Genomic DNA, 12162 nt, shown 5'->3' with positions numbered 1-12162 from the left:
GGGACTGGGCCCTGCGGGTGGCCGGTCCCCAAGATGCGCTTGTTGGGGCTACTTGCTCTCCATCGAGGGGGAGGGTCTGGGCTTGGGTGCAGCTTGGAACTCACGGTCCACTTGTGTCCCTGTTAGCTGTGTGACCAAGGACAGTGCTGAACCTGTCTGCATCCCAGCACCTCCATTCAGTCAGAGGCTGGAATCTGGGGGAGTCAGTGCCTGCAGAGATGAGCCGTGTCCCTCTGCACCTCCCGGATGACAGAAACTCCTTGGTGGGTTTGGGGGGAACGCGCTCTGGACTGACATACTCGGCTTCTGGTAGTTGGTCACCTAATTTGGCTACAGTGGAGAATTGTGAAAATTGAGGCGTACTGTTTATCAGGCCCTTTGAACCCCACTCACAGCCAGTCTGCTCAAACTGGGTTTGGATTCAGCCCCAATCCTCAGCCTCTCTGTAAAGCAGTGAGCTTGGGCAGGGTGGACCCTCGGCCTCTCTCCAAACGAGGGGCTTGTGACCACGATGGGGGCAGCAGGCTGGCAGACAGGGACACCCCGAGTCTTCTGGAGGTCCAGTGGACAGTTCCAGAAGGCTCCTTGGAGACCTGTCTCAGCTCTGAGCTTACTGTCCTGTGTGGTTATTGTTGAGTTTAGGAAGTTTCTACACAGATGCATAAGCTGAATGAAGTGTTTTAGCGTTTAAAGAAAAGCTCTGGTTATCTGAAAGCTTACTTCCCCTGATGAGATAACTGATAAGCACACTCCTGTGTTTAGGACGGTGATAAGCCTTCACCAGCCAGCAGTTCAGCTAGGTTTTTTGGGGGGTGGGGTTACTAACCTGATGTGCCCTCAGGGATTTACAGCCCCAACTGTATTTTTTGGATGGTAATTTGAGATATAAGGAAAGATAAAATGAACATTTAAAAACACACAACTCCCTTATTTATGAAGCACGCTGCTCGTTGGTGCAGCTTCAGCCGTGTGGGTGCTCTGGGCAGTGAGTTGCCCTCTCCTGCTTGTGACTAAGTTAAGTGGCTGCCTGTGGGCTGTGAATGTGTAATATGCATGACCTTTGGTTTGCGCATCCCATCACGCTAGAAAGATGAGGCGCCTTATGGTTGCCTAGCTTCCAGGGTTTAACCACAGTCTCTGGCTGGCTGTGGTCAGAGCTGCAGTTCTGTAGAGAGGAAGGACCATGGACCCTGTGGGAACATCTCTGCACACACCTGTAAACTTACAGATTCTCTGTCATCTCACACAACAGTCTGCAAAAGTCAGTCCCAGGAGCATTTTTCTGTTCTAGAAATCAACATGATGGTGCTAAAATTTGCATGGAGAAAATTCCCGGGTAGTCCAGTGGTTAGGACTTGGTACTTTCACTGCCGTGGCCCGCGCTCAGTCCCTGGTTGAAGAGCTACGATACTGCATACTGGTGGTGCAGCCTGCGTAAATAAGTGAATGAATAACAAATAGCATGTATATGGAAGAAACTACAGAGCAGTCAAAGCAGTTTTGAAATGAACAAATTGAAAGACTCACTACCTGACCTCAGCACTGGTGTTGAAGTGCAGGGGCCCTGACACCGAGATGCTGAGAGGGGCAGGGGCCACCCCTGGGGCCAGAGCTGCTCTCACATGTACATGGTCAGTTGATTGTTTGGAAGACTTTGGGAGAATATCATTGGTGTTTTTAAAGATGAAACATTTTTAAAATATTCTAAGCGACTTTTTTTATACTTCTGATGAGACAGGTATCATATACCATTAAAATTCATCCATTTTATAAAATCATCCATTTTAAGTGTTTGGTGTTGAGACCTCCCTGGTCATCCAGTGGCTAAGGCATCTGCGCTCCCAGTACAGGGGGCCAGGGTTCGATCCCTGGTCAGGGAAGTAGATCCCCCGTGGCACAACTAAGGCCCAGTGGAGCCAAATAAATTTTTTTAAAAATAGAAAAAAAAAAAATTCAGTGTTTTTACAATTTATTCAGAATTTAGTAACCATTACCACAATTTAATTTTAGTATTTATATCACCCCAAGAAGCCCCATGCCTGTTAGCAGTCATTGCCCTCTTCTCCTCCCTAAGTCTCAGGCAGCACTAATCCACTTTCTGTCTCTGGGTTTGGCTGTGCTGTGTATTTCTCATGAGTGCAATCATACAATATGTAATCTCTTGTGATTGGTTTCTTTCACGCAAATAATGTTTCTGTGGCTCATCTGTGTTGTATCATGTATGGGTACTTCCCTTTTGATGGCTGAGTGAGTCTCCACTGTGTGGATGGACATGTTCTGTTTGCCTGCTCAGCCGCTGGCTGGTACACTTCTGGGTGGTTCCCACTTTTTGCCTCTTATGGGTAATGCTGCTGTGAACATTGGTGTACAGGTTTGCGTGTGGACAGATGCTTTCGTTTCTCTTGGATATACGCCTAGGACTGGAATTACCGGGCCTTTTGGATTACAGATACTTTCTTCCGCTGTGTGGGAATTTATTTCATGTTCTTGATACTGTCCTTTGACACACAGACGTTTTGACTTTCGAAGAAGTCCAATTTACGTACTTTTTCTTTCGTTACTCATGCTTTTTGTATTTAAGAAATCTTTGTCTAAGCCAAGGTAATAAGGAGTCATTCTTGAGTTTTCTGATAAGAGTTTTATTGTTGTGGAATTACCTGGCAGTCCAGTGGTTAAGTCTCCACGTTCCCAAAGCAGGGTGCGTGGGTTTGACCCCTGGTTGGGGAGCTAAGGTGCTGCATGCTGCTCAGTGTAGCCAACAAAAGCAAACAAGGGAACCGTGGCCCTCCGAAGGACAGAGGCTGCTTGGGCGCCATCCGTCAGGCTTGAGGTCCCTCCCTGCCCCGAGTGCTCTGTGTGTTCTGGGTCAGGCAGCGCTCTGATGAGGCCAGAGCAGCTCAGGCTCCCACTGCCTGCGGCTCCGCTTGGGGTTGCCCTGGGCTGGGCTTGGGGTCGGCGGTGGTGACTGCTCCGTCTTGCAGGCCAGGCCTCCTCTGCTTTGGGCTAAGGCCCTGGATGCCATACCACCCTGGTCAGTGATTATTGACAAAGGTATAAAGGCAGTTCAGTGAAGAAAAAGGTTGGTCTTTTCAACAAACGGTTCTGGAGCAGGCAGCCATATGCAAAGAAAAAAGAATCTTGATCAAACCTCACCTCTTGTATAGAAGTTAACTCAAAACTAATTTTGGACCTAAGCATAAAACATAAACTATAGAACTTCTAGAAGAAAGCACAGAAAAAAGATTTGTGACTTAACAGGCAAGTATTTCTTAGGTAGGATACCAAAACATGACCCACAGAAGAGAAAATGAACGAATTAGGCTTCATCAGAATTTAAAACTTGCTCTTTGAAAGGCTCTGTGGAGAAAATTGAAAGACAAGCCACAGAACTAGGAGAAACATATTTGTAAATTACGTGTGTGTTTGAGGATTTGTATTCAAACTATAAAAAGAACTCTCAAGAACTCAATCATGAGAAAATAACCCAATAAAAAATGCACAGACATTTTACCAAGAAAGATGTGTGGAGGGCAGAGAGCACACGTGAACAGATGTGCAGCGTCATTAGCCGTTAGGAAGAGACCGGTTAAACCCACCACGAGCTCATGCTGCCTGCCCATCAGAACGGCTGAGGTCCGCAGGACTGACCACACCAACTGCTGGCAGGTATGTGGAAGGACTGTCCTGGGAGCATAAAATGGTGAAACTACTTGGGGAGACTGTTTGGCAGTTTTTTAAAAAGTTAAACATGCTCCTAAAATATGACTCATCAGCCCCACTTCTAGGTCAGTACCCAAAGGAAATGAAAGTATGTGTTCATACAAAGGTTTGTCTACGAATGTCTGTAACAGCTTTGTTTGTAAGGCCCCAAATACCCATCACGGGAGACTGGGCATACACTGTGCTGTGACCACACGGTGGGCTGTTGGGCGTGGAGGAGCGGGTTACTGATGCAGTATAGACAGAGAGAACTCCATAATTACGCGTGTGAAGGAAGCCAGGGAAGAAAGTATGCTCATTCCGGGTTTATTTAGATAAATTTAGAAAATGCGAAATAATCTGCAGTGACAGAAAGCAGATCGGTAGCTTGCTGGGGAGGGGTGATGGCCATGTCCATTACATTGACCAGAAGGATGGTTTTGTGGGTGCATGTGTGCGTCCAAACTGGTCAGAGTGTGCGTTTTAAATATGTGCATTTCAGTGTCAGTTATACTTCAGTAAAACACTTTTAAAAGTTACCTGAGGATTAATTTTTGTCCACAAAGCCCTAAATAATTAGGATAAATTGTCCTTTAAATAGGTTGTCTTTTGAACTTGGAAATGAATGTCTATTGTACTATGGCCAGAACAGTAAAAACCTTTATTAGGAGTGTCTGCCATACCACGGGGCGGTATGCCCTCTGTTGCTTACAGTGTAGGAAGACTCAGGAAGCAGTTTTTTCTGGAAGCTTTCACTTATTAAGGGAAAAGTCAGCGACACTTCCCGTGCCCCCCTCCCCCTGCCGCCTGTTTTCTCAGCCTTCTTTATCTCTAGTTTTAATTTTTATGTGTCATTGTTTTCCAGGATGCAAATGAAAGGTTATTTTTTTTATAGGAAGATGTAAGTAACAAATAGACTACAAGTAGGAGTTTGAGTTTCCTGTTCTTTTTTTCCCATGGAGTTGGTTTTGTTTTTGCTGAAGTTGTAATTGCTAGTTACTAGTTACTGTGGAAATCAAATCCAGGAAGCAGATGACAGAATCTTTTAAAATACAAAATGATTTTGTATCCATGTAGAAATGTCCACATTTACCAGCTTCCCCAAACTCACTGTCGAATAACTAAAACTTTTTTTAAAGTATATTTTTCTTTACTTATGCATGAAGGACAGGGTGGGAAAAAACCCCAGAAGATGACCCAAACACTTGAAATGCCTAGCAGACGGGAGAGTTGTATTGACTTAAGAGGAACTGCGGAGCAGTACCAATAAAAACCCCGTTCCTCTCACGCCCGTCTCTGTTGAGAACCCAGTTGCTGTTGTTTAGTCGCTCAGTTGTGTCTGACTCTTTGCAACCCCACGGACTGTAGCCCACCAGGCTCCTCTGTCCATGGGGTTTCCCAGGCAAGATACTGGAGTGGGTTGACAGTACATTTATTTTAGTGCTGTGTTTTTTCTTTAAAAGTTTGCTTTTCCATCTTGAAACAGTCTTCACTGCCCTGAATGCATCCTCACTGTGAGCTGAGGGTCAGTCTTAACAACTGTTTCTTGCTTAGTTTTTGCTCCCATCAGCTCCATGTGTGCAGAGACTCCAGTGTGCGTGCTCGCGTCACCAGGGGACACACTACACCTCAGTGCTTGTGTGGCAGCCTGGCTGTGTTGGAGACTGTGGCTCCCTGGCTGTGTGGTGGACGCTTAGTGCTTTTCCTTGCCGGTGCTCTGCTCTTCTGGGGTTAATTGTCTCTCTCTGTTTGTTGCTTGGGAACACGTACTTGGAAAACAGCTTTGCCCCTAAAGTTTTCCCTGGTTGTGTTCAGATGGGTCTGACATTCTGTTGGTTCCCCCTCTGGAGCTGTGGCCCTTCTCCTACCTGGACTCAGGCTGGCACCGCCTCATTGAGGGCCCCCATGTCTTCACCTTGGGGTCCCCTCTTCCCTTCCAGCTCTGGTTCCCTGCTCATGGCTCGCAGATCACCTCTTGTTGCAGGTCCGTTCTGGTTCTTGTAGCTTCTTAGAGAAGGTCCTGGGGAGGCACAGTTCCCGACTTTCACGTTTGGCAGTGTCTTTATCCATCTGCCCTGACACGTGACTGGGAATACAACTCTAGACCAGCCGTCATGTTTCCTTAGGAGCTCGGAAGCACTTCTTATTTCCTATCTTGCAGTGTTGCTGTTGAGAAGCATGGCTCTGTTCTACAGTTTCTAGAAGTTTTAGGATCTCTGCTTTGTTCCAGTCACTCGCACATTTCTCAGAGCCACACATGGGTTTAGGTTTCCATCCACTGTGCTGGGACGCATCAGCCCTTTTTGCTTAAGCCCGTTAACTTGGGGACCTTTTCTTGGATCATTCTTTTGATTCCTCTGCCCCATTTTTCTGTTTTATTTTGGAACTCCTGCCCTCTATTTTATTTCTTTTTGCCTCTATTTTCTTTCCCTTTGACTTTTTTGATTTACTGTGTGGAAGAGTCCATCTTCTGTATCTTGAATTGACTTTTTCACCTCTGCTGTCCTGTTTTAAACTTCGAAGAACTCTTGTTCCCTGACAGTTTTTTTTTCATAGCATCCTGTTCTTGGCGATGCTTTCTGCTTGTAGTTCATGGCAAATATTGTTGATAGTTTTAGCATTAAAAAACAGTTCTAAAAGCATGTGGTCTGTGCTGCTTCCAGGCTGCCTTGTCCTTTATGACTGTTCTGCCTGTCCTTGTGTTTGGCTTCAGAGCTCCTCAGAGGCCTGATGGCAGGTCTAGTGGTGCTGGGCACATGAGGGCTGCCCACATGAGGGCTGTGACCTGAGTAGCAGGGCCTCTTCCTAAGCTGCTGCCCCTGGACCAGAGGGTGCTGAGAGCAAGACAAGACAGTGAGTCAGAGGAGTCAGACTCTGAGTGTGAATACTTACCTGTTCTATGCATAGCATGCTTTTTTGTGTATGTTTAAGATATGTTGAAGTCCATCTCTTTAGGTCTCAGTGGCTCTTTGAGTGAGTGCAGGTGATAGGAAGCGACTGTGGCGGCATTTGCTTGGCAGTGTTTTTTCTTGCTGGTACAGGAACCGTGGGTTAGCTTATGACTGATGCTATCCTGGACTCGATGGATCACGTGTCTCTAACTTGTGGCAAGATGCCAAGCTGCTCTCCTGGTCCACACCCCTCTGGGGGCTGGCTGGCCTCTCTTCTGGCTCAGGGCTGGGTCAGGTCAGCCTGTGATTCCTGCAGAGGTGTGTTGCTGAAGTCAGCTGGTTTCCAGTCCTTGCTTTGTATCTGCCCTGGGTGGAAACATCAACTCCTTTTGGAAGTCAAAGAAGATTATATCAGGAGCAGGCAACCTAGAATAGTTGTGCCTCTTTAAATGTAAAATGGTCAGGGAAGCAGATTGTCTGTTTCAGTGTAAAACGGTATGTTTGTGCTGTGCTCACCGTCTGGGTGTTGGGCTCAGTGCTCTGAGTTGAGTTAGGGTGTGTTCGTGCGTGTGACGTGCAGTGTGTTTTGCTTTGAAAACCATAGTGCCAACAGTGCTTGGGTCATGTATCTAAAGCGAGAAAGCTCTCACCTTGAATCATGGCTGCTACTGCTGTTTTACGTGGGGAGCAGCTCACTACACCCAGTCTTGTTTTTAGTGTTGTTAAAAGATTTAATTATTTCAAACAGAAAAAAATGGTGTAGGTATTTTCATTTTAGTGTAGGTAGATTTTGGATGGAGCACAGCACATTCATTAAAAAATGCTAGCACTTGCTGTGATGAGTTCTGGGAGGTGTTGATAATTCAGAGATAAAGGAGAAAGGTTCCTTGCCTTGATCACTTTGTATTTTGTTGGGGCTTGAAAAACACACCCTAGTAATTATTCTGTGCTATGACAGCTCCAGAGTAGAAAGGGACTCGTGTGAATTTCAACAGGGAGGAGAGATGCCAGCCCTGAGTCCAGGCCTGGGAGACCGTCAGCAAACATGCAAGAGGCTGGCGGGTGGTGGACGCTTGAGAGTTGCTTGATTATCTCCAAGCTCTGGTTTCTCTACATCAGGGTGCATGTAATGCTTCCCTTTGGGTGACAGAAGACTCAGTCATTTTATTTCCTGACTTGAAATCCTCCAGGGCTTCTGGACTTTAGGGTGAACATCATGGTTTCATGGTTTAACCTTTCTTGTTCTGGGCCCTGCTTCCCTCCTGTCCCACCTGCTTCCCTCTGTCCTGTCTCGCTCCTTCTGAGTTCAGCTTACGCCTTTCTCAGTGCAGGAGAGCCTCTGACAGGTGTCTGTGCTGACATAGGTGGAAAATAGCACAGACAGTGCGACTTCACTTTGACTTTTCACTTTCATGCACTGGAGAAGGAAATGGCAACCCACTCCAGTATTCTTGCCTGGAGAATCCCAGGGATGGGGGAGCCTGGTGGGCTGCCGTCTATGGAGTCGCACAGAGTCGGACATGACTGAAGCGACTTAGCAGTGCTGGGAAGCCAGCCCCCTGCCCCAAGGAACTCACAGTCTATTTGGGAAGATGGACATTTGTGCCCCCTGTACCAGGCTTTGTAGAACTTCCAGAAAGGCCTTTCTGATGTTCTCTGCTGCGTTCTTCCCCCGCCCCCTGCAGTGGAAGCTGGTCCCTGCTCTCCTGGTCCTAACTGCCCTGACTCGTGTCAGACTCCTGCGGGCCACCAGCACGGCCACAGCCCTGAACGGGAGCTCTCACTGTTGGACAGGCTCACCTCTCATAGTGTCTTGACTCCACGTAGACTGACCTACCTGAGCAGGGGGTTCCCACGTCAGGGGCTGTGCACACAAGCAGTCGGGGTCATCAGGGACTTTATGACGCTTTAAGGGGCAACCTTAGACTCCACACATGAATGACTTAGTGATGTTTGAATAATTGTGCAAAACAGGAAGTTAAGCTTTAATGGACTAGAGTTACGAGAACATCTTTTCTATAACACGCCAAGGGGTATAAACGCACGAGGCTTTTATAAAGTCTCGTCCCACTACCGCCATGTACTGGCTGTGAATCCCTGGAAGAATGTGCTGTGAATTGAGTATGTGGTGTCTGTTTTTAAGGTTGGTTTGTTTATTTGTTTTTAAGGTCTTGTGGTCTGATTCTTCAATCACATCAGTAACCAAATCTTCCTCTGAAGTGACTGAATTTATTTCAAAGGTAAGGTGATTCAAGGGCTCTTATAAAAATTATAGGGTCCCCTTCATCATGGTCAGAAGGCAGCCTGACGCCCATGGACGCTACCTTGAGCCAGGGCAGTGAGTGCAGGGTGGGCATTCCCGCCCTGGTGCGGCGTGTGGTCCACCTCCTTCCGTTGTTGAGAACTGGGCGGGGCAGAAGGACGTGAGTCCGCGGGCGCCAGGGCTGTTTGGCTGATGGCGGTTTGTTGCTCTCCTGCCACAGCTGAGGGAGGGGCGGCACGGGCGGCAGTGGGCGCAGACTCCACCTGCTTCCACCTTTGTGTACATGTACATGTACATGTTGAATATTTCTGTTTGTGTTTATTTTTTCAAATATTAAAAAAATTTGAAAGGCGGCTGCTTGTTTTTAAATTGATTCAACAAATACCATCTCAACAACAAGCTGCACTAATAAATACCTCTTTACCACCATACACACGTGTGCTTGCACACACACCTGCATGTTTAAAGTCGCCCAGCCTGGCCTTTGCCAGGCGGTGAACCACTGTCTTAGCCACAGTTGAGCATCTGAAGTGGCCACCTTTGCCGAGTGGAGCCAGCACGGCTGCAGCGTCTCCAGAGTGCAGCTGGCAGTTTGATTATCAGTTCAGTTCAGTCCAGTCGCTCAGTCGCTCGCTGACTCTTTGCGACCCCATGGACTGCAGCACGCTAGGCCTCCCTGTCCATCACCAACTCCCGGAGTCCACCCAAACCCAGGTCCATTGAGTCGGTGATGCCATCTGACCATCTCGTCCTCTGTCATCCCCTTCTCCTCCTGCCCTCAATCTTTCCCAGCATCAGGGTCTTTTCCAGTGAGTCAGCTCTTTGCATCAGGTGGCCAAAGTATTGGAGCTTCAGCTTCAACATCAGTCCTTCCAATGAACACCCAGGACTGATCTCCTTTAGAATGGGCTGGTTGGATCTCCTTGCAGTCCAAGGGACTCGCAAGAGTCTTCTCCAACACCACAGTTCAAAAGCATCAATTCTTCAGCGCTCAGCTTTCTTTATAGTCCAACTCGCACATCCATACATGACCACTGGAAAAACCATAGCGTTGACTAGACGGACCTTTGTTGACAAACTAATGTCTCTGCTTTTTAATATGCTGTCTAGTTTGATTATAAGATGAGGGAAAACATCCCATGGGAGAAAATCGAGTTGAAAAGCTTGGACAGAAGTTGCTTGATCATGCCTCTTTTTTCAGCCTGTCCTGCCCTGAAGAGTGCCACAGGCCTTCTTTCTAGGGCTGTGGGTCCTGCCCCAGGCTCTCCTGCTCCTCTGCACCATGTAGACCACTGAGTTTCCTCTCCTCCAGGCCTCCATACTTGTTTTGTGGAAAAGTGATTCTCTGGACTCCGCTCATGCTGGCAGACCTTGCCGCTCTTGTCTGGGTATTTGCAGCAGCTGACACTCCCCTGGCTTTGGGTCCTTTGCCCTTCCTGGGCTTCTGCCTCACTGTCTTCTTCATCACCTCCTTCGGTATTTCTTCTGCTCCACTCTCTCTTCTCCTGGGCCTTGAGTTACGTGTACTTGACCCTGTTTTCAAGTTGAGGGATGTTTCTCCTCGGCTCTGTTCAGGTTGCTCATGAGCTGAACTCTTCATCTCTGGTACCATGATTTTAGGGGTTTTTGTTCATTTTCAAGTCATCTGATAGCTCTGACATCTGGGTTATTTCTGAGTCTGGTTCTAATGATTATCTTGACAATAGACTCCACCTCTTTTTTATCTTATAATTTTTGATTGAATGTTAGACATCATGTCTAGAAACTAGTCTGGAAATGGAATCCATCAAACCATTAGTGTGGCTTCGGGTTAGTTTTGTCAGGAGCAGAGCTGGGTTTGGGTTCCTCCAGAGAGACCTGCTGGTCCCTGGAGTCTCGAGAGGAGTATGGCATGGTCTTGCCTCACCTGTGGGACAGAGTGGGTCTGCCTGCCCCATTGATTCCACTCCCAGGGAGGGTGCTGGGGATAGATTTATGGTGGGGATGGGGGCTCCCTGTCCTGGTGCAGCCCGCGCTCCAGGCACAGGGTTGGGCCCTTTCTCAGCATCGCTGCCCTTCCCTCCCCAGCAGCTGACCTGGTCCACTCTGTGCTCATGCAGGCTCTTCCACTCAGGAGGGGTTCCTGCCCTTCCTTGGGGCTTGAGGGGTTTTGTTTTGACCTTCCCTGAGAAAAGACCAGTGTCAGGAGGACTTCCTCTTCTTCCTCCTCTCCCAGAGGCAGGAAGGTGTTCTTCCTCATCTCCAGAAACTTGGGGGTTGTGCTTGAGCTCTGAGAGCAGGCGCCATCTCATCCTGGCCTGTGGCCTGTGGGCTTTCTGCTTTGGATGGAGAGCAGTGTCCAGGGGGAGGTATGGGGTTTCCTGCCTGGCCCCCGGGACAGCCGTTGCACCCTGTGCCATCTGCAGAGGCTCCCTGCAGCCTGCCGCCCACAGAAGAGAGCTCAGAAGTGAGGGCACAGTCTCCTTGCCCCGTGCCCGGGCTCCTGGCCGGCTGCTGTCTGACCCTCATTCAGCCTGTGGGGTGTGTTCATCCCTGCCCATCTCCTCTGCCCGCTTGTATGGCAGCCGCCTCTTCCTCGTGTTCTGCAGCTGGACGGCTCATGTGCCGTCTCCTTGGAGGGCAGGTCCCTCTTGGAGTTGGGTCGATGTGGTGGCTTTGCCGCCCAGCTCCCTGTGCTGTGGTGGGCTGTGGCTTCCTGCGTCCCAGTGGATGCAGAAGCCCAGACTCTCACCAGCAGACGCCACCTCCTCGCACCTGCCCAGGTGTTTCTCACGCTGAGGAGTCCTGGTTCTGTTAAGTAGATTGTGCCAGACTTCCTGTGCCTTTTCGTCTCTTTCAGTTGTCTCAGCTGTATCCTGAAGAAAATTTGGAGAAATTCATTCCTTGCTTAGCTGGCCCAGATTCCTTTTATGTAGAGCGAAACCATATGGATCTGGAAGCGGACCTGAGGTAATGCTCCCCCCTGACCTCCATAAGGCCACGGAGAGCAGCCCCCTGCAGCAGCACTGTGTGACTGGTGGACCGACGGCCCTCAGTGGTGTGGGTGGGGCTGGGCCGCCTGGTCACGGAGGGGCTGCCCAGGTGACACGTGGTCTGGGTGGTTCCGGTCTCCTCTCCAGTTACAGAGAATTTGAAGGATCTTAACCTAGGCATGCTTTTGAGGATATACAAGTGAAGGAATTCTGAAGTATATGCCACCATGTACTGTAATTTTGACAGTCTTACGAAATAAAATCTGGTTATCCTTTCTCTTCTGTAGTAGAAAGGATGAAACGAAGACCTAATAAAACATTTCTTGGGTCCAGAGAC

At 48.5% G+C, this 12162-nt stretch overlaps 1 protein-coding gene across 1 annotated transcript in view; it reads left to right on the top strand.

Annotated features, from left to right (window-relative positions):
- ZCCHC14 (zinc finger CCHC-type containing 14) overlaps window positions 1-12162 on the top strand; it is a 46814-nt gene that overhangs the window by 25171 nt on the left and 9481 nt on the right. The window contains exons 4-5 of the mRNA XM_006046131.4: window positions 8759-8830; window positions 11693-11802. Coding sequence (XP_006046193.3) covers window positions 8759-8830; window positions 11693-11802 — 182 coding nt within the window. The remainder of the gene's footprint in view (window positions 1-8758; window positions 8831-11692; window positions 11803-12162) is intronic.

The sequence above is a fragment of the Bubalus bubalis genome, chromosome 18 (genome assembly GCF_019923935.1).
Source record: "Bubalus bubalis isolate 160015118507 breed Murrah chromosome 18, NDDB_SH_1, whole genome shotgun sequence".
NCBI classification, from domain to species: Eukaryota; Metazoa; Chordata; class Mammalia; order Artiodactyla; family Bovidae; genus Bubalus; species Bubalus bubalis.
Note: the sequence above shows the minus strand (reverse complement) of the source record. Positions and strands in the feature narration are given on the sequence as shown.